At 57.4% G+C, this 24,310-nt stretch overlaps 1 protein-coding gene across 1 annotated transcript; it reads right to left on the reverse strand.

Annotated features, from left to right (window-relative positions):
* Positions 1–570: 570 nt before the first annotated feature.
* Positions 571–23,080, reverse strand: TTC38 (tetratricopeptide repeat domain 38). The gene is made up of 14 exons (XM_025881765.2): positions 22,952–23,080; positions 21,933–22,010; positions 19,617–19,698; positions 18,159–18,330; positions 17,107–17,280; positions 14,951–15,026; positions 12,134–12,253; positions 9,878–9,937; positions 9,009–9,047; positions 7,539–7,620; positions 5,610–5,775; positions 4,129–4,288; positions 3,842–3,915; positions 571–1,677 (listed from the first exon to the last, which is right to left on the reverse strand). Exons 1-14 carry the CDS (start codon positions 22,982–22,984, stop codon positions 1,584–1,586), a joined length of 1,410 nt encoding a protein of 469 aa, XP_025737550.1. The 5' UTR covers positions 22,985–23,080; the 3' UTR covers positions 571–1,583.
* Between the last annotated feature and the right edge of the window lie 1,230 nt (positions 23,081–24,310).

Consider the following 24,310-nt stretch of genomic DNA (forward strand, 5'->3'; position numbering starts at 1 on the left):
CTGTCCTATCATGGGCCTGCTCATCAGAGATTCATTTCTTCCTCCCCGCAATTTATGCCACCCTTCATGAGTTCATTCACTAACGTCCTCTGACAAGTCCTCAGTGCAGGCCGTGTGCCGGGTGATGTTGGGACCAGATGCCATTCCTGACCTGAGGTCACAGCAAGAGAGAAGGGGGCAATAGCAAACACAGGTGCCAAGGCCTGGGGAGGCAGAGGGGGCACCCTCACCAGCCTGCAGTGGTCAACAGGAGGGCTTCGCAGAGGAGGCCACAGGGTTCCTGCTTCCCTGGCCAAGCTGTGTCTTCCTTGGAACCAGGAGAGGGAAGGGCAGATGGAGTGTGAGCAGGCAGCAGGAGGGGACAGCTCAGGATGGGTGGGCAAGCTCCCCTCCGGCATGTGTCCTTAGCTTCTGGGTAGAAACAACACCTCTCTTGAAATCCTATTGTAATTACCCATTTTCTTGACTCACTGCCCCGCCCCCACTCCCAAGTTCAAGGAGAAGCCTGTCTCCCCAGGACCCAGCCCAGGCCTGGCACGTGGGAGATGATGAAAAATGACACCAGCAACGGTCGGAACCAATTAACTGATTTATTTTAATCTCAGAAATTTGTCTAATCAATTTGGAGGCCTCCACTGCCCCCTGCCTGAGTCCCTACCTAATTTCAGCTACACTGACAGAACCTGAGAAACATCTAGGGGCTGGGATCGCCCCTCATGAGCGCATGCCAGGGAAATCAGCAGCTTGCTCAGGACTGTCAATGGGGCCAGGTTAAGAAGATGGGGAAATAGAAAACTGACTCAGATCTCGGTAAAGCTCCATGCCACAGTACTTTGGTTTTTGCCACAACAGGGCAACCCTGAGCTCAGTCCACACCCCCCCCCAGAAAGTGTGCCCGCTTAGTGCATGTGCACTTGTGTGATTAAAGTCAGCTGACAAAGGAAACCACATACCCGAGGTTCCCTTAATCGGCATCACCAAAGCCCCCGAGGGAAGCTTGCACACCTCTCCAGAGACAGCAGAGGGCCACCCCATATGCCTGTGCTTCTTTGGGGGCGGTGGGTGCAGCAGCTGGGGGACCCAAGGTGAATCTCAGCGGGGCCTCTGCTAGCTGTGACCCTGGGCAAGTCGCTTCCCCCCATGGGTGCTCTCACCCAAAAGATGAGACAACATATCTAGAATATGATGGGGAAGACAAAAGGAGAGGGTTTATCCCAGGGGCAGCCTCGGGGGGAGGACTCCCTGAGCCGAGCCAAGCCAGCCCCCAGCCAACCCTGCCTTCTAACTCCTGAACACCAGGAGGTGTAAGAGTCCCCTGGGAAAACAGTTTGCTAGGCAAGTGGTAACAGCACTGACCACATCGGTTCTGCTTGCAACTGTACCTTGACCCTTAATGATTACAAGATTCTGAATCATGTCTAAAATTGATTTGTGTCCCTACTTCCTGTAATGCTGCGGGTTACAGGGCTTTCTGCTTAAAGCTGCAAACTACTCAACAGCCCTAACTAGCAGGCTCTTGCTGCTTCTAACCCTGGTAGTCAGGGGGCAGCTGATCCGACGCTGGGGAGGGGGCCAGGCCCAGCTTACTGCAGGAGGTGGACAGCAGCGGCCTTTCGGATGAGCCGCTGGGTCAGGGGGGAGTTGGGCTTCAAGGCGTCACGTTCCATCAGAAGGCTCCTGTGGAAACAGGGACAGGGTCTGCGGTGGAACTTCCTAGAAGGATGTGGGGCCCTGTGGTCCCTGAGCCCCAAGGTGGACAGGAAACTCGGGCTGGGGCTGAGATGGGCAGAGAGGGGACAGCATCACTGCAGAGACAGGAGGGGCAGAGCCCCACAGCAGGAAAGCGGGGCTCGGCAGGGGGGCCAGGGGGAAGGCAGAGCGCTGCGGGGGTGGGGGGTGGGGGGTGGGGAGTGGTCAACGGGGAGAAGGCAGGGACTCCAGTACGTCACCAGGATGTCCAGTGTTTGGAGAACATGTCGACACTGTCCCCAAGACACACAACTGGGTGAGCACATCACTGTGGCCTCATCTGTCCCGGGAAGATGGGGGCCCACCCACCCACCACACAGGAGGGTATAGCCTGTCTAAGGGGGTCAGGGGAAGCCACACCTGAGGCCGTCTCGGAAGGTAAGTGGCAGGGGACAAGGTATGGAGAAACCCAAGTTTAAACCAAGCCAGTATTGTTTAAGGCAAAGACCCTAAACAATTGGCAACAGTGATTCTGTGGGGTGAGGGTGGGGTTAATGGGCTATAGGCCGCGCTTGGGGCAGGGACACCATGGACAGTGGCGCAGGGTTTCCACCTTGGAGGGGAGGGGAGGGGAGTGAACTGCCTGTCAGCCCGACAGCAGCAGGTTCCCCTTTGGGGTCAGCATCTGCTCCAGGCTGCCCGCAGGGCCTGTTGCCCGCCCCCCAGCACCCCCACGGGCAGACCGCCCAGCTCGGAGGATATCCTCCACCCCCCATGGCATGCCCCCACCCCGCACCTGCCCCAGCTCCCCTGCTCCTGCTCTCAGCCAGCCTCCCTGTCTGAAGGGCCCCACCTTCCCTGCCAGCCTGAGATGCCAACTCACACCCTCTCCGTGGCCTGGGGCTCTCTAAGTGATGTGACCACTAAAGAAAGGTGTGTAGCTTCTGCGTATGGCCATGGAGGGGTGAAGAGTGAGGGGGGTGTGTCCAAGATGCTTCAGAGTTTCAACCAATTGTAGAGCATCCGGAGCACACACAACTGTTTCATTAATGCTGACAACACCTGCACTGCTTAGTTTGGAGATGCTTTGGGGACAGCTGGGTCTCATGTGGCATGGACCCCCTGAGCCTGCACTTAGACCCTGGGCCTTTCCACCTGACCTCCAGGGCTCAGCCAAGGGCCACCCCGGACTTCACTGGATCTCCCAACCCCTATTCTACCCACCAGGCACCCCGCAGCCCCTCCCTTCCCCTTTCCCTTTGGTGTTCCATTGGGGTGCAGGGGACCCATGAGGAGGGGTCGTGTCTCAGCCCCAGAGCACAAGCCAGCACAGAACCCAGCCGCCCCATGCAGGGCAAGGTGAGCCGGGGTGTGGGAGCTCCCAGGCTGCTGGTGAGGCCTGGGCTTTTCAGAGCTTTCTATTTGAGGTGCCCCTCCCCCAACATCCCTTACCCTCCAGGTCCTCCTCCTAACGGACCACTGAGCCTGGTCAAATCTACTGGTTTTTAGGCTTCCTCTCAACTGTCTCTTCTTTAGGGCACCCTCCCTCCCTGAATCCCAACCAGTTCAGCCTCCACCAGAGCCTCCGGAGCAACGTGCCCTGCCCACCCCCATGGCAGGTTGGGGGTGTGTGTGTGTGTGTGTGTGTGTGTGTGTGTGTGTGTGTGTGTGTGTGTGTGTGTGTGTGTGAGTGTGTGAGAGAGAGTTGCTCGTGTTCCCACATGAGAGGTAAACTCCACACGCCAGGCGCTGGGTCTGCCTGCCCCCCCTCCCCCACCTCCTGGGACCCAGTAAGAAAGGGCGACCCCGGCAGAGGGTGCCAGCACATGCAAAGGCCCAGGCCCCTGAAGGAGCAGGACCTGTTGGGTAACTATAGCTCAGCATGGCGAGACTGTGCGGAGGGCCGGGCTGGGGGCCAGGGGACTGGCTTGGAGTGGGGTGGACCCCGGTGGTCAAGTCGAGATGCTAACAGGGAAAAACCAAGCACCCCATAGCCTCACGTCCTCACAACCTCAAAGGTGGGAAGCACCTCAGGCAGAAGGAGGTGGGAGCCTCGGGCAGGCTGGAAGCCCGTGGGGAGACCCCCACCGGAGAGGGGCAGCTCTGCTAGAGATGTCCCCAAGCCCGGCGTGGGTGTGAGCGGGGAAGTCACCTTGCCACGTTCTTGTGGACACCTGACGTGCAGTTCAAGGCTGCGTGGATCAGCAGCTGGTTGAAGACGTCTCTCTGAAAGGTCAGTAGAACAGGTTGGGCCCCTGTAACGTGCGATGAGGAGGGATGGGAGCCCCGATCCCGCTGCGGGCAGGCCTGTTCTCAGGGACAAACTTCCTGGGGGTGCGAAAGAGGACGCCCCCACACCTGGGCACCGGCCCCGAGAGAGACTGCCGGGCCCAGGCCTTCGTGCTCCGGCCGCGCCGTGGCCCAAGGCTGGGGGCCCACCTGCGCTTTGCTGCCTCCGATCTGGACGATCCGGTAGCGGATGGGCAGGAGCAGTTCCAGCACGCGGTCAGGGTTCCCGTTCTCGGCCTCCACCAGGGCCTGGCACAGGGGCAGCCCCACATCACGGGCCAGGAGGTGCTGGTGGTTCTCCCCGGGGGCCCTGCCAGCCCAGAAGACGTCCTCGGTCACCTGCAGGGCCCCTTACACTGCCTGAAGGCATACCTGCCTCCTTGGCAGGACTCGGGCTTCCTGAGGGAACAGACTGCTCTTCCCCTGGCTTCCCCCTGGCGCCCCTGGCTCTGTGCCCGACACGGCAGGTGCTTTGATCAGGTGAGCTGACAGGAGAGAAGCAGCCAGGAAAGGGAGGGAATAGGGTTCTCTCGACCCCTTCAACAGGGTTGAATGGTGCTGTTCCCCTGGCCTCAGGCAGGTCCCTCAACATCTGGTCCCTCAGTTTGCTCATCTGTAAAGGGTGGGTAACAGTGCCAACCTCACAGGGCTGTCAGGATTGCACACAGTGCAGGTAAAGGCCTGGCACTGGAGTTGACCCCCACACTGGGGCAAATGGTTGTCACCACCTGTGTCTGCCTGCTGGCCCGCGAGGGTGGCGGCTGAGCTGGGTCATGGGGACTGCGGGCAACAGCCTGCTCCAGGCCTGTCTTAAAAGAAGAATCAAATACTCGAGTGCTTGGCGGGCTCCCCAGGCCTTCCCTGTGCTGAAATGACCACCGCCGAACCGTGGACCCTTCACCTGAAGCTGCCTCCCCGGCCGAGGCCCACAGATCCTGCAGCACAGCTCTGGGAGGAACGGGCAGGCAGGTGGCTGGGGTGGTGGCCAGCTCAAGCAAGGCCCCCAGGACAGACCACCAGGGGTCATGGCTTCCACAGTTCCAGCCCTCCAGTGGGGAGACGAGGGGCGGCTGCCTCCCTGGTGGCCCATGCCGCGGAGGACCCTGCCTCTCCGGTCTCCCTCCGGCCTCTCCTGTGATTGAAACCGGCTCCCACCAATGCCAGGGAGCTGTGTGACCACGTCACCGCACGTCCCTCTCCTGCCAGCCTGCCTCGGCAGAGACTCTATCCCCAACTGGCAGATGAGAAGACAGGCTCAGAGCAGAGAAGCACTTTGTCCGGGATCTCAGATGGGAAGCAGCAGGGCTTTCTGGTTCCAGAGCCTCACCGTGCCCCCCGTGGGAGGCTGCACCCACAACACTGAGGCTCCCACCCCCAGCCGGGGGATGGGGAGGCGACTCTGTCTCTTAGGGGAACAACCGTGCCCCTGCAGGATATAACATGGGGGAGCACACCCCGGTGGGGCGCCTGTGTGGCAACAGCTCTCCATGGGTGTCCCCGGGGCTGCGCTCACCAGTGGGGCCTCCACTCCCAGCCTCCCTGGCGGGTCAGGGCAGGGACGGAGCAGACCTCGGCCCACCCCCAGCACCCCGTCGCGGCCCTCCCAGCAGGGCCCTGGCCCCTCCGCGTACTCGCTGGCGTCCTGCAGGGTGGTCAGGAGCTCCTGCGTGGTCTGGGGGTCCCGAGCTCCCAGGGACGCCATCAGGAAGTGTGCGTCGTTGAACAGCAGGATGTGGTCACGGCTGTGCTTCTGGGTCACGGGCAGGATGTTCTGCCACCGCTCACCCACAGACACCCCTGAGGACACGGGGAAGAAACCATAGGCCAGGCGTCCTGTGTGCACGTGTCCTGCACACGGGCCCCCTTAACCCCACGCCCCACAGAGGCCCCTGTGTTCCAGCTGAGGAGGCTGTGCAGGTGAGTGAGGCTGGCAGGTGGCCACTGGCCTCATGCTGAGGCCTTTGAGCCCAGTTTATGTTAACTTTGTTTAATTATAAACGCAATAGATGCATACGGTAGAAAACAAATTAAAAAAAGAACTATTGAAGGGTATTGAAGTTTCTGGCCCCTTTGACGAACCCCAAAACCATTTTTAAAATTCTTCCCGGAATTACCACTGGCATGGCACCTGATACCTAACAGGTGCTCAATAAAACTGTGGAGTTAATAAATAACATTCTCTCACGTTTGTGTCCAGATTTCTCAGCGCTACACAGTCCCTACTTCCGTTCTGCTTCCCACGCCCCCCACCCGCTTCCTGTCCCTCCTGATCCCTCGAAGGAACTACCTTCTTCCTACTTCTCAGGGGCACCCCCTGCAGTAGAGACATTGCCCTTGACCTCTGTCTCTCAGCGCATCAAATCAGACAGGTCTCTCGAGTCTCCACTCTGGATGGCGAGGGAGCGAGCAGCCTTTCCCTTCCCTCCATGTGCCCCTGGCACCACCACTGTGCCTCCCAGCTTCTGTCCCTCCAAGCCTCCTGCAACGTGCCCGGAGGCTCGAGGCTTCAGGGTCCCTGGAGAGTTCCAGGCAGCTTTACACTCTGCCTCTACAGGTGGAGGGTTCACTGGGTCTCAGGGTCAACAGGATTCCACCTTTCTTCCAGGCCCCTCAACAAACAGCCCGGCTTTCAGTTTTGCAGCCCCGCCCTTTGAACACCATGAGCTGGCCCAGAAAGCGTGGGCCTTGGCCTACCTGAGCTCAGCCCCACGTCTCAGAGGCAGATGGGAGCCTGCCCGGCCCTGCTCTAGGAGGCTCCCCGCAGACCCGGGGAAAAGCCAGACTCTTTACCTGCCTTTCTGGCACGTGGGCTCCGGCTGCCCACCTCTCATCCTTGACCACAATGACCCTGTCTTTGGTCACTCGTCCTGTAACAGGCAGCTGGTTTCTGCATCCTGGGGGCACTGGCCAGGCTGCTCTCTGCACATCACATCCCTTCCCACCTCTGCCTGGCAAAACCCTACACATGCTTCCATGGCTCACATTTCACCCCCATTGGGAAGCCTTTCTGGAAACAGCTTGCCCTGCCCAGGCCCTTATCCCTACACTGTCCCGCCGACCCAGGGCCTAGCGTGAATACAGGTTTGGCTCTGTTGGGCCTGAGGGAGGGGGGAGAACCATCTGGCACCTGGGCTGCTGGCCGGAAACACCAGAGCTGTGGTCAACCCTATGCAGGCTACCTGCAGAGCATAGGGTGACAATGTTGAGAAACCTCTCTCTCTGAAATCCCAGGGAGTTGAGAAACGGTCACCTGAGAAAGGAGGCAGCACCCAGAGCGAGGTGGCCAGGTGTCAGCCGTGCCCTGCAGGGCTGGTGGGCAGGTGGTGGGAATGGCACGGAGCCTAAGCTTACCCACCGGAGATGATGAGAACTGGAAGAAAGGGGAGTGGAGGCTAGAGCCCCTTGGCTTCAGGCTGGCTGGAAGGCGGCTGCAGAGCCGGGACCCAAGGCCACACACAGGCAAGCCGCTCGGGTCTGCAGCAGGACAAAGAGCTCCTTCCCCTCATTCTGTGGGAGGACAGAGGGCAAAGGAGCCCGGGGGAGTGCACAGGTCAGGCTACCTTCCATCTGCAGCCGGTACAGCATGGAGCAGCTGTCCACCACATCCAGCATCGCTCCGCTGTCCTTCAAGCTGGGGAGGACCTGGAAGACAAGGGTGGGCGGGTGCCAGAGGGGCCTCAGGGAGGGGCCGTGTGGGGGGCCTGCACAGAGCCAGCCTCAGCCAGCAGGATCCACAGCCATCGCCCCTCCACCTCCACTTCCAGGACCGGCCCGTCACCCAGGGCTCTGGCCACACCAGACACCAGACCCGAGGAAAGAGGCCCAGCCCTGAGCACGGGCCAGGCGCTGGCACCTGTCACTGCCCCCCCCCCGCCCCAACCGCGGCGTCAGACCACGCTGGGGGGAGGCCGTGGGGCCCGCTCCCGGTTCTGCATTCGGCTGGCCTAGCCCTCATCGCACTGGGGAAGCAGTCCTTCTTTGTCACCCCACAATCCTGACATAATTCGAAGTGTTTTCCTGGGGTTTAGAGCCCAGGGCTCCAAGCATTACAAAGCGTGCCCGGGGGCTCCCAGGAGCTGTGAGTCAGGCTCCTTTTCTCTTAAAAAGCTGCCTGGGGGCTGGAGGAGGGGGAAAGGGAGTCGTGTTCAGTGGGTGTGGGGCTGTAGTCTGTTCCAGAGACAGACCGTGGGGATGGTGAGGGGCCTCAGTGCCACGGAACCCTCCACTCAAAAATGGTCACAGTGCAAATGTGTGTTTTACAAAAAAAAAAAAAAAAAAAATTCCTGTGGGCACATCAGTGGTTCTACCAAAGAAGAGCCATCTAAAATGACTAGACAAAGGGCGCCTTTGTGGCTCAGTTGTTAAGCATCTGCCTTTGGCTCAGGTCATGATCCCGGGGTCCTGGGATCGAGCCCCGCATCAGGCTCCCTGCTCCGTGGGAAGCCGGCTTCTCCCTCTCCCACCCCTGCTGCTTGTGTTCCTGCTCTAGCTGTGTCTCTCTGTCAAATAAATAAATAAAATCTTTAAAAATAAATCAATAAATAAAATGACTAGACAAGGGGCGCCTGGGTGGCTCTGTCCTTAAGCGTCCGCCTTCAGCTCAGGTCATGATCCCAAGGCCCTGGGATCGAGCCCCGCGTCTGGCTCCAGGCTCCGCGGGAGGCCTGCTTCTCCCTCTCCCTCTCCCCCTGCTTGTGTTCCCTCTCTCTCTGTGTCTCTCTCTGTCAAATAAATAAATAAAATCGTTAAAAAATAAAATGACTAGACAAAAGTCGGGGATTTCAGAAAGGACCAACATAGATGTGTCATTCTACTGGCACCCACACTGAACAGTCACTGAGTGTCTTCACTCCGTCCCGGTTACACCACCACTTGGGGCAGGAAAGAACCCCTGAGGTCTTACGCAAGAAGGGAGTTCTTGCTCCAGGTGTTGTTTCTGGCTGCGATGATACTGACGGGCTCAGGTATGCGCTAGAGATTAAAAGGCCAACGTTTGCAATCAACCGAATTGGGTGTAAAAGTAGACTTACGTGGTTATCGTAAATGGTCAGGGCGGCCTCGTATTCACCCTGGAAGAATCAAGTTCCCGTGATCAGCATGTGGCAAAGGTCAAAGGTAACACTGAGAAATGAGCTGAAAAGCCAATCCCCAGCCCCAACCCCACCCCCAGCACCTTCCATAGGGGATAGGGAGTGCCACCTGGAGGGTCTGAGGATGGCCCAGCAGAAGCCCCTGTGCTCTGGGAGAGGCAGCGCCGGCCCCTGCTACCCAAGGGACAGTTTCTGTTGAGGCATGAATTTCCCCATCATGCTTGTCAAACAGTTACAAGCTTTCTCATGTATTTCCTCTAGTCTTTCTTCCCTCTATTTTCCCTACGGTACATTCAGTGGGGACCACTGCTTCCCTCCAGACCCTGATCACAGTGGGCCCTCACCTTCCAAGCATCTCTCTTTGGACTTTTGGAGAGCTTCTAGATTTTCTCTACAATTAAGCACCATTGCAAGAAGCTCCCTTATAAATGGGACCCAGTGGCAGAATCACTGGGGTCAAAGGTGCTCCCCCCACCCTCGCTGCCACTGGGACAAAGCCTTCGGAGGGTCTCATGGCTCCTTCGGGTACAATCTGGGGGGTGCGGCCTTTCACTCCAGCAGCAGACGACGCTCAGTGTAACCTGTCTCCATAGATGGTATACAAGATATATGATTTTCACATCCAGACGGTGAAAAACGCCTAACGTAGTTTAAGCCTGCAAAGCTATTTGAAAACATGAACGCCCCATTACATCCAGACACTATTTAAATGTGCAAACACAAAATATTATCCCCGGGATACAGCAAAAGGCAGAAAGAGATTTATTTCACTGGACATCTATACAGGATAAGACAGCAGGCCCTCTCACCTTTTCAATCAGATACAGAGCCCAGTGCCAGTAATTATGACAAGCAAGCATATCACAGTCCTGGGGAAAGAACGAGAGAATTAGAGAAAAATCGGACAACCTGTGGGACAAAACTTACTGACTATGGTTTTTGTGACAGGGCAGAGGCCCCCCACTCCTCTTTGAGTGCAGGAAACATTGCCCGGGCCAGCTCTGAGGAACGGTGACTGGGGACTTGTCAGCCCTGCAGCTAGAGTGGGAGGAGCAGGGCCGACATCGAGGTCAGCCCCCTCCTCAAGCCTCAAGCCCTCCTTACGCACGGAGTAGAGAAAACGGGTGATAAATCCATCCCACAAATGGGTGCAGAGGCCCACTGGGTGTGCAAATCCCAAGAAAGCCGTGAGGATCAATGAGCCCAGGGCTGGACTCCCCACAGCTACTGGGGAAGCCCACAAATAAGGGGGCGGGGTTGACATCTGGACAGTTACTACTGGCACCCTTCAGGCCCCATCGTGAATGCTAGCCCTTCCTTCTATGAGGTCACTGCAAATGCTCCCTCCTCTGCCTGGGCACTACCTTCCATTTCTTGGAAAGAGAAACTGACAGTACCTCCTCGCTGACCCATGTCCACCTTGCACCTGTGCTTAAGGACACCCCTCTTCCTCACAGGCCCCAGCAGGCCTTAGTGTCTTTGCTCAATCTGGTCCTTGGCTGGGATACCCTCCATCTCCCTACCCTTCACCCGGGAAACCCTCACCATCCTTCGATACTCCGCTCAGAGGTTGCCTCCTCCAGGAAGGCTTCCCTGACCACTTCCCCTCAAGTCCAGTGGGATTGAATGCCTCCTCGGAGTTTCCACATCCCTGAGAGTGCCCCTATCATGGTGTGGTTCATGGGCTACTGGGAAGCTGCTCACTCCTCTTGACCAGGCCTTTTGAGGACAGAGAAGTCTGGGCTGGACTCTCAGTGGGGTCCGTAGGGTGGGATCTTGACTGAACTTCAGTCTGGGGCAGGAGCAGGAGGAAAGGGAGCCCCAGGGCACACCGTCTACCCTAGGGCTGTCCTGTCAGGCCAGAGGCTGCCCGGAGCCATGGCAGGGGACAGATGCAAACATCAGGGGATTAGTGCCCTTTGGGAGATGAGCTGGCCAGCCTAGGCGGCCTCATTTTGTACATGTCTGGAACCAACACCAATGGGAACTCATTTGGGGCCAAGGACTTCACAGTTATTACAATAGCAGGTGTACTGATGAGGAAACGAGGCTCAGAGGAATCGCTTTCTAGCCCCAGGGTCCAGCCAGGCCTCCAACACCCAGTAAAATCACAGCATTTGGGGGAGGGACGTGAATGGAACACACTGGAAGGCCCTGCCCAGGCCTTCCTTGGCCTCCCTCAGGTCTGCCTGGGAAGCCCCCGGCCCTCAGCCGGAGGGCGGCCACATGGTTGTGCCCCCAACCCCAGACTCAGTACTCTCACAAGACCTAGCCCTGTTCTGCCTGGGGGAGTCTGAGGGCAGGGCTCCACCCCGAGCTCTGGCTCAGGCTGCCCCAGTGCCTCTCCCATCCCCAGTGTTTGTGGATCCTCAGAAAGATCTGGGTGTGAACCTCACGGGATCACAGTTCTCAAATGCTGTCTCACACCTGTTCACCTGCTCTACCTCATTCCACTCCCACTTCCCACTGGGATGTGCTAGGCCAGGGGGCAGCTTGGAGGGATGCAGGGGCTGTACCATTCCCCGCCTGCTCCCTGCCGGATTCCGGGTCTCTTCATGGTTCCCTCGGGCACTGAGCATCTGCTGCTCAGTACCAGGCAGAGGCTCACCGCCTTGGCCAGCAGGACCTTGGGAACACCCGTCCAGGTGTGGTCTGCTGCCCAGGCTGGGTGCCAGAGATAAGCCTGGAGGCAAGTGATGAACACAGAGGAAGGAGAGCTCCCTGGTGCTGCTGTTCCCCAGGAGTCGGCTGAGCCAGTCGGCAGCTCAGGGCCCTCCAGGTCCTCACCGGGGCCAGGCTCTTGTGCCCCTGGTAATTTTCTGCTCCGTTCCTTTACACCAAATGCCCCAGCCCAAAACCTATTCTAGAATCACCTGCAAAACACTGGCAGGTTTGGGGGAGCCATGTGGCTCCCAGGGGACTCCTGGGCTTGACAGAAACTCCTCTAAGCAGAATTTTCCTTGAGCTAAGCTGCACCCTGGAACTGCTGTCTAAAAAGCCTTGGCTTAACTCAAGGGGGATGCACGGGATTTTCCAGGCAGATGACCCGTGGACAAAAATCGTACCTTCCAGTGGGTTTCTGAGTGCTGCATGAACTCCAACCCATCCTTGATTTCTGCTTTCATCTCGTGAATATGGGCAATGGTGTGCACCGACCACGCGTCCGTGGGGTTAATAGATAAAGCCTACAAGGGGAGAGAGTGGAAGACTATTGGCGATAATGTGGATTAGTCAGGCCGCCTGGTGGCGAGGCATCTTCAAGTGACGCAGGGACGAGGGGCCTGCGTTGGATGGGCGAGTGTGCGGCTGACACAAGTGTGGGCACTGGGATCTGCCTCAAAACAATAAAGATCCCCAAGTCCAGCCCCACTGACCATCTACGCGCTGCTCCCAGTGAGGATATCACTGCCCATTTCAAAGGTGAGGGAGTGAGCTCAGGGAGGCTGGATGACTGGCTCAAGACCACAGGTGGGTCTTTCCAAGGCCAGGACTCATCCTCAGGGCCCTGTGGGCTCCTGCACATGGCTGAGTCACCTGCAATATGCCAACCAGCCTCTCTGGTGAGCAGTAACCCCACCTGGTGAGAAGTAACGCCGCCCTCCTCCCAGGCCGCTGTGGAGGTGAAGTGGACTTGGAGTGTCTGAAGGCTAAGCCGACCGCCCCGGACTCCGCGGGCTCCTGGCAGCCCCTCCCGGATGACCACACGCCGGTGAATGGCCTTCTGGGCTCATTCTGATGTTCTTACTATTCATAAGAACAGGCCCTTACATGACCAGTGAGCTTGGCAGTGACCCCCAAGGCAGGCGGGACACAAGGTGGGAAGTTTTCTTCTTCTCCTGGGTTCAGCTCATGTGTCCTGGACACCTCTCAAGTGCCAGGCACAGAGCAGTAGGCTGAGGCTCGAAGCGGCCCAGCGGACAATCCACAGGAGCCCAGGTCCCCCACACCAGCTCACGACACCCCCAGCCCCCCCCCCCCCCGCCCCCGCCCCCGCCGCTTGCAGGAGCCTACCCAGGCCACGTGGGGACGCTGTAAGAAAGGGGGCGTCCCGAGAAGGGACCCACTAAGTGTGCTAGTCTGGTGCAGGGCGGAGGCGAGGGGTGCAGCTCAGGGCAGGGAACAGGTGCAGCTAGCAAGACGAGGGCCCCACCCTCTGTGAGGGGCTCCGGACCAGCCTGCTCCCAAGTCCCCCGGGAGTCAGAGTCACGAGGCCCGGCACCACCGCCCAGCGGGTCCCCCAGCCTTTGCCCCCAGGGCCTGCCCCGCCCACCTCCGCCCTAAGCCTCAGCCTATCCAGTGGCTCCAAGCTTCCTGAGCGCGGAGGCGGGGCTAATCCCCCACCGCGGCCCTTTGCTCTTCCTGCCCCTGGGGTTTGGCTTGCAGACGCTAGGCCCACCCCGCCCCCCCCCCCCCCCCCCCCCGCCCCGCGCACCCATCACCACCGCCAGGCCTCTCCGGACTCCAGCGGGGCTGGGTGCAGCGCACCCTCACTCTCCTGGAGGCCTGGTGGTCACTGTCACTGTGGGGCCCTGCTCAGTAATCACCTCTGGTGTCCTGGCCTCAGGGTTAGAGCGTGGTGCCTGCAGGAGGGGGTGCAGCAGGAGAACGGGCATGGAGGGTGCAAAGAGGGGCTCCCCATGCACCACCTCCTGTTCCCAGTGGGGCGTAAGCCTGCACCCTTTGTCCGCCCTCCGGCTTCTCGAACCATCCTGCCAGCCCTCGGATGCCCAGACCGACACCATCCAGAAAAAGGGTCCAGCTGCCATGGTCTCTGGGGCACCTTCCTGTGGCTGAGCCCCTGGACGATGTGGCCTGCTCACCGAGGCCATGGAGCCCAGACGCCATGAAGCATGGAACCATCATCCTGCACTCAAATCCGGGCTCCAACTCTATAACCAGAACAGATTTCAGAAACCTCATGGCCCTTGGGCCCCCAGAGGGTGCTGGCTGCCTCCTGGGGAGGGGTACTAGAGGCCAACTAGGGCAGTGTCTCAGGGGAGGAACACTGGCTGGGATGCTGGGAAGCCGGGTCTGGTCCAGGCAGCCTAAAGGATGGTGGTCCAGTCAGGTGGCCTGGCTGAGCACCAGCTCTGCCCTCCCTGAGCTGCGTGGACTTGAACAGGCTCCAGCCTTGGCCTCTCTCTGAGCCGTGACCACCTCATTGGGACAACGACAAGATTAGTGCTCGTGGTAGAGGGAATGAGCAGATCAGAGTGGGTATATATCAAGTGCCGGCACCCGGCCAGGCACAGGAGTGCGTGACAGCCCCTCCCCCGGCCTCAGTTTCCACTCCCATGAGGACACCCCATGCCCAAGTCCACCGCCGTGGCCTGCTGCTTGGTCCTGGGCCCCTGGTGAGGGGCGCCCACCATGCACCTGGGTACCAGCCCGCCCACCAGGCGAGCATGGCTGGACGGCCCTGGGCTGACAGGAAGCACTTAGCGAAACCACACTGCTCGGTGGCACCCTTCACCGGGGTTCCCTCCCTCTGGAAGGAGGCAGAGGTCCAGGTAAGGGCTGGCTGGCAGGAGCCCAGCCCCCAGGTAGGGCGCTCCGGAAGCAGCCTTTGTTTGCAATCATGGGGCAGCTCCCTGAAGCTCTGGACTGAGACAGACAGAGCTGGGGGAACCTGGAGCTGCCTCCCGTGGGGCCCGGAGGGAGAGGTGAACATAGCCTCCCTGGGTCTCATTCACCTTCCCAGCCCGCGGAGGCAGTTTGCGGAGGGAGCCCTGCAGATTGCGGGAGGGGAGGCTGCTTTCGCCGCTAATGCGAGTCCTCCTCCCCGTGTGTTTGCGGACAGGGAGAGCAGTGGGGGGCCGTGTGCTCTGGCCCCACCCGACGCCCCTCCCTAGGGGTCGGCCCCTGGGCAAGGGCCCTCTCACCTCTTTGGCCAGCTTCTCTGCCTTATCGTAGAAGTTGGTTTCCATCAATCCAAAAGAATAGATGCCTTTCACATAGCTGAAAACAGAGGAAACAAGTCTTCAGGAAAAGTGGGCTGTTCAACCCTCGGTACGGACAAACTGTGTCCCCCCAAATGATGCTTGCACATATGCCCTAATTTGAAATTAGGGTGTTTGCAGATGATGCAGTCCAGATGAAGTCCTACGGGGTGAGGGCGGGCCCGCAATCCAATGACCGGTGTCCTTACAAGAGAAAGGGGAGGTGGGCTTGGACACACACACACGCGCGCAGGCACACGTGCGCGCGCGGGCACACACACACACACACACACACACAGGATGGAGCCCCATGAACACAGGCAGACGCTAGGGTGGTGCAGCTCCAGGCCAAGGAGCGCCAAGGACTGCCAGCTACCGCCAGGAAGCTAAGGAGAGGCGAGGGAGGGTTCTCCCCTAGAGCTCTCGGGGGGAGCACAGCCCTGCTGATGCCTTCATTTCTGCCTTGTGGCCTCCAGAACTCTGAGAGTATGAATAGCCATTGTTTGAAGCTGCCCAGTTTGCGGCAGGGTTACAGCAGGTCCGGGAGACTGACCCCCTCCCCCTCACCAGCCGGTGGTGGCCCTGTGCCGGGCACCCCCTCCCCCGAGCACCATGCTTCCTAGCAGCTGGATGCTCGGGCTGGTGAGGAGCACTGTGACCTTCATCGTCGGCACAATCGTCTGACCCCCAAACCCTGTCTCTAGAGCGGGCCCCTCTGTGATTCACACCCTACCCCCATCAACACACGGCCTCCCCTGAGGATGCCGGGGCCCTCTCTCTCCTGTCCGGCTGGGGGCACCCACCTAGAGGCACAGCCCAGAACACCTCCCTAGGAAGCACCGGGGAGTGCAGGCTGGCGGGGCCTTCTCTGCGTGGCAGCCCTGTGCCCACCCCTGGCCCAGCCTGACCTGCACCCCCTGGACAGTTCCTCCCCAGACCCCAGCTCCTAGAGTCCAGGACCCCGTCTGCCCAGCTCCCTCTTAGCCCAGGCCCAGCCCTGGATGAGCCTGAAGACACTTCACTGAATAAATGCACTCTACGATTTCTCACTGGCATGGAGTACCAGGCTGAAAGAGGCATCCTTTCCTGCGGTTTTGTGGGATTAGGGGAAAACATGATAAAGCGATGGAGTTCCTATTTGTGACTCAGATGTTAGCTTTACTACCATGCATAATCTCCCCCCATATATATCTGTAAATAATACAGCCATAGATTTTCATACTCTCTTGGTTCTGTTTCTACAAAGAACCCTGACTAACACAGCTTTCCAATCCATGAGTCCGTCTGACCTTCACAACCATCCTGTGATTTTTTTTTAAAGATTTTATTTATTTACTTGAGAGAGAGAGAGAGAGATCAGTGGGGAGAGAAGCAAAGGGGAGGGTAGAAGGAGAGGCAGGCTCCCCGCGGAGCAGGGAGCCCGATGCAAGACTCCATCCCAGGACCCTGGGACCATGACCTGCCTGAGCCAAAGGCGGACACTTCACCGACTGAGCCACCCAGGCGCCCCCATCCTGTGATTAAACATGATGGAGGCCATTCTGTGTAGCGGTCACTAGGGCCACTCAGTACTCCAGGCCTCCCTCTCCTCCCAAGCACAGAGCAGAGATGCACTTCCTGGCCTCCCGTGGGTGGGGGACCAGCTCCAACCGATGGCTTGGAAGTGGTAGAGCGTGTCCCTTCCTCTCTGAGTCCTGCCACTGTGAGTCCCCCAGGGGTGCTCTCTTCTCTTCCTCAGTGACCTGCTAGATCCTCTGGGTCCCTGATGTGGGATGGAGACAATAAGAGGGGTGCAGAGCCCTCAGCCCTCCCTTAACAGGTGTGTAGTGTGTGTGAGAAATGAGCCTTTGGAGAATCAGATCTAGAGGATGTTTGTTACCGTGGCAAAAACTACCCTGGGCTGACCGATACACATGGTACCGCCTCACTCACAGGATGGGATGGGATGAAGAGCAAACGGAGAGATCTTTTCACTTGCAAGGACGAGGAGAATAGCCACAGCGGACTCAGTATTTTTAGGGCAGGGCCAGGACAGGTGCCATGTTTTCAGGGCAGAGGAGAGAGAAGAAGGAACGATGTGATCTCCAACTGGCACCTACCTGCTCAGGGGGATGCTGGGTGTCCAGAAGGGGTAAATTCGAGCCACAGAATCTCGCATCTGTTCCTGGTAGCCCAGGTAAAAATAAGCATCGTGGGAAAATTTTAGGGCTAACATGTCTGTTGGGTGGTCGCAGAGAATCTGTTCCCATAGTTCACAGGCTCTGGAAAAGTTCCTGAAAGCCAAAGAGAGATTTCTCAGCCACTGAACATGTAGTTCAACCACATGAGGCATGCCAAAGGCCTCGCTTCTTGCCAGAGTCTGAACTGGTTCAATAGAAATATATATATAATATATAAAGAGGGGAGGGGAGAGGGAGGGAGGGAGAGAACTTATTTTATACACACCCCCACACAAAAGTTTCTGTGTTAGGTTGTGGCTCAGAAAATTGAAAAACCAGGGGGATGCTTTACTCTGGAATTCAAAGAAAGCAAAAAACTGGTTTAACAGGTTGCCAAAGGCAATTTCCCTGAGCTGGTGAACCGGCTATGTGAAGTCTGTAGTGGGGGAAGCTCACCCCGGCCTGACCCCGGGCACCGAACCAGCAGGAAGGACCTGGCACAACTCGGTTACTGCGCCATCCGCTCAGGTCACCTAGCCGTGCAGGGGATCTCCCCTGCCTGAGCAGATGTAGGGGCTGTCCCAGAGAGGGGCTCCAGGACCACGACACACACGGGGGGACAGCTGTGGGGACCACCTGGAAGGCTATGAGCAGATGCTCACGAGGGTGTGTTAGGGCAACGAGCATCGGGTGAGTGCTTTCTTCTTTTCTTTTATGTATTTCTGTAACGTGGTCCTATTATTTCTGTAACAAACATAATAACTGATTCAGTTAAAGAAATAAAGTAAGTTGCTTTGAACGCTAGACTGGAAATCCCGGCCGACTGTTTCCCAATTTCTGCAGCCAGGTGGAGACAAAGCAGCAGGCAGGGAGACGGCCCTGGGAGGCAGGGCGAGAAGCACCCCGAGTCCCCCTTCCCAAGGGTGTTGGGCAGCCCATGGCATCACCCCGCGCGCTCTCAGGGTGCCAGCCCCAGCCAGGGAGGCCCTCACCCCTTGGCAAAGGTCTCCACTGCAGACACGTGCAGCCGCTCCCGCTGCGTCAGGGGCTGTGTTTGGGAAACCTCCACCATAGTCTTCACGGCCAAGTCCAGCTCTCGGTCCAGCCTCACGGAGCTCCCAGTGCCGATCAGCACGAGGCCATTCGAGATGGCGTGACCCAGCGCTGGTGAAAGGTTGGAGAGCAACTGGTGATTCAGACGGCCCCGCCCAGCCAGCCCAGCCAGAGTGTGAAATAAATGCCCCGCTCCCCCCAACCCCGCGCCAGGAGGGCCAAGCCAGCCGGCTGGTGCGCTGTGCGCCGGGCCCCCGAGACAGTCCAGGGCTCAGCTGGGACCCCCACCATGCCCGTGAAGGAGCAGCAATCCCCAAAGCATTCTGCACCTCCGCCAATGTTTTTCTAACAAGGACCCTGTGGTGAGTGCCAGTGTCTGGAGCATGTTCCCCCCCACACTGGTTGAACTGTTTAGGGCTTGCCTGTGGGCACCCATGGCCCTCCACCCCTAATTTCCCTCGTCAGCTGACACTCACTACCACCCACACAGAGACTCCAGGGAAGAGCTCAGCAGATGAGCCAGTGCGGGGGGCTGGTCTCTGGAGCACGGCGGGTCTGAGCCACTCTCCTGCACGGACAGCTTGCGGGTGGGGTGGGGGAGATGGGAGGGTATGCCTGGGGCCCTTGTAGCAACCTTGCTCGCAGGTCTGCGGAACCCCCAGGCCCTACTTAAGCTTCCTAGCCCCCAGCCTGACAGCGGTAAGGTGTCTGCTGGCATTTAGAACTCTGTCACTGGCCCGGGCCCGAGACCGAGGACCCAGCTGTAGTGTAGTTTTGGGACCACCCATGCGGCCCCTGCTTCTATCGTGGGGCCTGAGGTCTGCTCAGTGCGCCTGAACGCACTCCTGGCTCCTGGCCCCCTATAGGCTGGGCTCAGCTTCCTTCTTCCCCCATTCTGTGCACCCTGTCCTCAGCAGGTTCCAGAATGCACTGGGCTGACCTCCCTATGCCTCCGTGGCTTCTCTGTGACGCCGGCCTGTCACTAGGCCTCTGTGGCTAAGGCCTCACCAGTGTCCTGAAAGGCTGCGGTAGCCACCTCTTGGGGTCCAGAGGCAGGTCCGGGATACAGAAAGCCTTATGTGATCCCAGCCACCCAACTACCGGCTGGGTGATTTTGGATGCATTTCTCATTCCCTCTCCTCCTCTGAGAAATGAGATCAGTGTCTTCCATGCAGAATTGACAAACAATTGAGGGAAAAAATTAGGAAGATGCCTTCTGTGGAACCCAGCATCTCTATGAAAGCAGCTGTTGCCTTCCTGCCCTCCCTCCGCACAAAGGCCAGCCCGGTCACTGCCACCAGTCTGCCCTCCCCGTACCAGCCTAGTCTCGAAGTCAGGGAACCAGAGAGGTGCTGGGCACACAAGATGGGGCTCAACTCAGGGACAGCATCACTCACCGAAGGTTGGATCTGCAGCTTTGAGCTTTGACAGGCAGGACTCAATGCCACCAAGATTTTTGTCGTTGGTCCATTTTACATACTGAAATAGAAAAGGCAAAACAAAGTTGTCCCCAGGGAGTCCTAAGTTTGTGTTGAGGAAGGCGTGTGTCTCAATCTGGATTTTCTCTCTAGAGAATTCAGTATTTCAGTCTGAACTCTGAGGGACCACACCTAGGTTGGTCTCCTGTGAAGAGACTGAACACTCATAACTGAAGGCACGTTTTCTTTTTTTTTTTTTAACATTTTATTTATTTATTTGACAGAGAGAGACACAGCGAGAGAGGGAACACAAGCAGGGGGCGTGGGAGAGGGAGAAGCAGGCCTCCCACGGAGCAGGGAGCCCGATGCGGGGCTCAATCCCAGGACCCTGGGATCATGGCCTGAGCCGAAGGCAGACGCTTAACGACTGAGCCACCCAGGCGCCCCTGAAGGCACGTTTTCTAGAGCTGATCAGGTCACCATTTTCAGAAAAGAAACATCTAAAGGAAGCTTCTTTCTGACAGATGACCTTCCCAGAACATCGGCTTCTTTAGCCATAAGATGGGCCTTGAAATCAGGCACCACAGTGGGAACCTTCCTACTTTTTATTCATTCCTTCCAAAAAAGAACTTTGCTAAACATTTTTGACAAAAAGTTAGGAAGAGACATGAAAGCCCAATGATCAAACTTTATCTCACCCCATTGCGATTTTTGACAATTTGGTAGATCTGTTTCTAATCCTTTTTTCAAAAATGCTTATTTTGAGGGACACCTGGGTAGCTCAGTCGGTGAAGCATCTGACCTTTGATCTCAGCTCAGGTGTTGGTCTTAGGGTCATGAGTTCAGGCCCCGCGTTAAACAATAGAAAATAAATAAAATAAAAATAAATAAAAATGCTCATTTAAAAAAAAATCCTAAAACCATAATAATGCACTGGATTTTAAAATGTGTCTTATCAGATGTCTAACCTACATCTACAAAGAACTAGCGGAGTGTGTTTTACTAAGACAGAGGGGAGGCAGTACAGAGATTCAGAGGTCCCACGCTCTAACACAGAGCAGCACAGAGACGCTGATCCATGGGACAGGCCGTGCGGGGGTGGGGGTGGACCATGCTACATTGAGGAACTGGGCTGTGTAAAAAATCAAGGGCTCTACCAAGGCCAAAATGTGCAGGAAGAGCATGAACAGAGCTCACGTGCACACAGTGGAGTCCTTTGGCAAGCTAACAGAATTTCACTGGCTGTTTCTTCTACTTAGGTTTCTAGAAGCCTTTTTGGTCCTTATGTTGTGTGGATGGAGTTAGCCAGCAATGTTCTCATTGCTCATGATAAAGAACATCTCTGGGGTTTTCCATCGGCATATACAGACCCAGGTGCATCCTGCTCCTGCTCTATCTGAGTGCATGAGCCAGCTCAGCTCCCTGGGCCTCAGTTTCCCCACCTGTCAAACAGAGTTGTTGGACTCCACCTCTGAGACCCTCCTAGTTCTAAAACTATAGGCTCCTTCAGTGGTGTTAGAAATTGCTGGTAACATGGTGGAGGGTCGTGGAACAGCCAAGGTGAGAGCAATATATTCAAAGATTAGCTCCAGCACAGGGCCTCAGGCCCGCAGTGGAGGGGGCCCATATCAAACCCTCAGCAGGCCACAGGGGGATGCCTAGGGAGGAGGGTCAGCATCCTCATAAACATCCCATGGCTGTCGGCCGGCCACTGGGGGCGCCTCTCAGCTGTGCCATGGGTTGGCAAAAATGCTTCCAACACCAGGGCCCAGAGTACATAAATCCCACTGTAACCGGTTGCTAAATTCATCGTGAAATTGAAAACAGCATCCACCACTTTCCAAACTGTTGGCTGTGGGGCTTCAAAACATGATGAAGCATGTTTGTGTTCCCAAGATGCCCTACTGTACCCAAGTCGACCAGGAGATTTGGTAGCCACGGGGCTGATGGGCTTCACTGCTTATAAAACCGGAGTGCTGATAAAGGTGTAAAGCTTTAGAAGCTTCAAGTATTGTGCCTGCTTGTGGTCATCATTCAGCAACTTTGCGTGGAGAGTACGTCAGATGATACATGCGTCTGGCTAGAAATGGAAGCCAGCCGTGTTAGATGGGAGTTCGGAGCACAGCTGCATGCTTGCGTAAGTACTGTTTATTTTGTGGCATAAATAAATGTAGCTGCTGGATAGGCCGGAACATTTAAACATGAAAAATATATTACCTAAAAGCCTTCAATAATCTTAAACACCGCACCATGGGCCTTCAGATCAGAGACCACCACATTGCTCGGTAGGCGTACCTGGGTCAGGGTAGCATCAAACAGCTTGCAGGCCTCATTGCTTGTGGTTGAGAGTGGGAGCCCTGCATCCTTCCAGGCCTACACACAGCGAGAAAAGAAGATTCATGTAATCCTCCAAATGTAAACATAAACCCCAACCCCGGAAGATCTCCAAATGCAGATTATCACCCGGTTTGGGTTTCCATAAGCCCCAGCCTTGAGGGCATGGACTCTCAGATTTCATAGATCCGTGAGATCCGTGCAGAGCACATGAGGCTGAGCCCTGGGTGGGAGAGCCTCATGTAAATTCCAGGGGTCTCTAAGTAGCTGTGTGCCTCCCGGCAACATCCTCCATCAGACCCTTGGCTGGCCCCACATGGGGCTCCAGAGGATGTATGGGGCAACTGTGAAGTGTCTGCCAGGGGAGCAAACACACAGTACTCGGAAGTCCCTGAAAAGGCTTAACGGAGGTCTGGGAGGGCAGAAAAGGGGTATAGCGTTAGCACTCATGGTGGGCAGGGTGGTGTTTCCATCTAGCTGGCAAGGCTATCTGCCAACCACCAAAACAACTCCTCTCCTCTCTCAGCTTCATCAGACGACTCAGACCTGTTAACCCTTAGGGCTGCCTTTGGTGTCCTACCAGGGCCTGTGACTCCCCTGGGAGGGGAAATGTCCTCTACTCCCCCAGCACCAATTGCCTATTGCATGACTGGGGGGCAAGTCCCCTGAACTCCAACTTCCTCATCTGCAAAATGGGTTCAGGCTTCCCACCCTGGCGGTTCCCAAGCAAGCAGACGTCCCCGCTGTGCCATGCCAGGGCTCATGCTTTTTAGGTCCCGGGGTCTCCGCGGGGCCGAGAAACGCGGCCGGGGTCCCACGGGAGGGTGGTCTGGTCCCTTCCTGCACCCAGGACGCACGCCAGGACCTCACGGCCGGTTCCCCGGCTGACCTCGGGTCCCGCGCAGGTCGGTCCTTGCCCCGCCGCGGGTGCCAGGCCATCCCGGGGCCGTGGGGGCCGGCCGGCTTCTGCCTCCACGTACCTGACAGTCGCGCAGCGGAGCGGGAGCGGCCATGGTGCCTTGAGGATGGCGGGGCCGGTATGGGGTCCGGGCACCTCCCCAGCCTTCCCGTGTGGGGGCGGGGGACGGACACCGCGGGGCGGAGCGGCCGCGCTTCCCCGCTCGCTCACTGGTCAGCTGCGCCGGCCCCGCCCCGGGGCGCTCCGAGGGGGTCTGCGCCTGCCGTGCCCGGGTTGGGATGGAAGGGGTGCGCTGCGGTGGGAGCTTTGGGGGGCGCACCTGCCTCCCCCATCAGACACGGATGCTGGGCGACAGGGCCGGAGGGCGGTCCGGGATTCGCTGACCGTCACAACTCCTTCTCCACCCCCGCCAGGGGCTCTTCCCTGCTGGGGACTCTGTTGGGGACGCAACTGCAGAGTCCCTTGGGAGGCAGGGGACCCCTAGGGCAGCGGTCACTTTCAAGCTCTTCGGAGTCCCATATTAAGCCTTGCACGGGCACATGCCTAGAGGTCATTTTTTGAATAGAATCAAACCGAAAGGTGCTCACAGCTACAGTCTGTAAAGAAAATCTGAAATATGATCCCATTTGATAACATTTAGTAATATACAAAACAATGTGTTGCTAACGGACTGGTTCCTATGTAAACGCTAAAAGAAAACGAAATAATAGCAAAACTGAATTCAGATCCATGGGTGCCACCAGTGGTGCTGAGGATTCTCTCTTGAAGGGTACACTGAGGCGTTGGACTGCATAGGATGGTTCTACATCCGTAGTAGGAATGTGGGCACATGGTGGATCTTTGTTATTTTTTCTGTCTTTTCACAGATCTTAGATCTTTTATAATACTCCCATTCCCCTCTGCTTACCGTCCCACTTCCCTATTCTACCATGTCTGCAAAACTTGCCCAGAGTTTTCTGTGGTTGTCCACACCAGACACCAAAGAACCTGACCTTATCAAGAACAGTAAAGGTCTTCCTCCTCCAAACCCAGCAGCTACCTTGGCAACCTCTAGCACCTCCTCTTCCTGATCTTGAGCCGCTCTGACCCAGCAGGCCACGCTGCTCCTTTCTTGAATCCCCTCTTCCCCTGGCTTCCAGGACAGCACACCCTCCTGGTTTCCCTCCTGCCACCACCACTTCTCCGACTCTCTGTCCGCCTCACCTCTAAATACTGGAGGGGACCAGAGTCTGTCTCCTTCTCCACCTGTGCCTCCTCCCTACATGCCTCCGATGACCCCAATCTGAGTTTTCAGCCCTGATCCTTCTTGTTGTCTTGGTCAGCTCAGACTGCTAAAACAAAATGCCATAGATCCGGGTGGAGTAGGGGTGGTATCTGGCCGGCAAGCATTTATTTCTCACAGCTCTGGAGCCCAAAGTCC

This window comes from Callorhinus ursinus, unplaced genomic scaffold (assembly GCF_003265705.2).
Source record: "Callorhinus ursinus isolate GAN/ISIS: 27379988/994484 unplaced genomic scaffold, GSC_fseal_2.0 scaffold48, whole genome shotgun sequence".
In the NCBI taxonomy this organism is placed as follows: Eukaryota; Metazoa; Chordata; class Mammalia; order Carnivora; family Otariidae; genus Callorhinus; species Callorhinus ursinus.

Coding starts and splice junctions, on each gene's coding strand:
- TTC38 (XM_025881765.2), bottom strand. CDS start 22,984: ATGGCCGCTCCCGCTCCGCTGCGCGACTGTCAG. Junction 19,699..21,932: donor TTGATGCTACCCTGACCCAG/GTACGCCTACCG, acceptor TTTCTATTTCAG/TATGTAAAATGGACCAACGA. Junction 5,776..7,538: donor GTACCGGCTGCAGATGGAAG/GTAGCCTGACCT, acceptor CCGTGTCCTCAG/GGGTGTCTGTGGGTGAGCGG.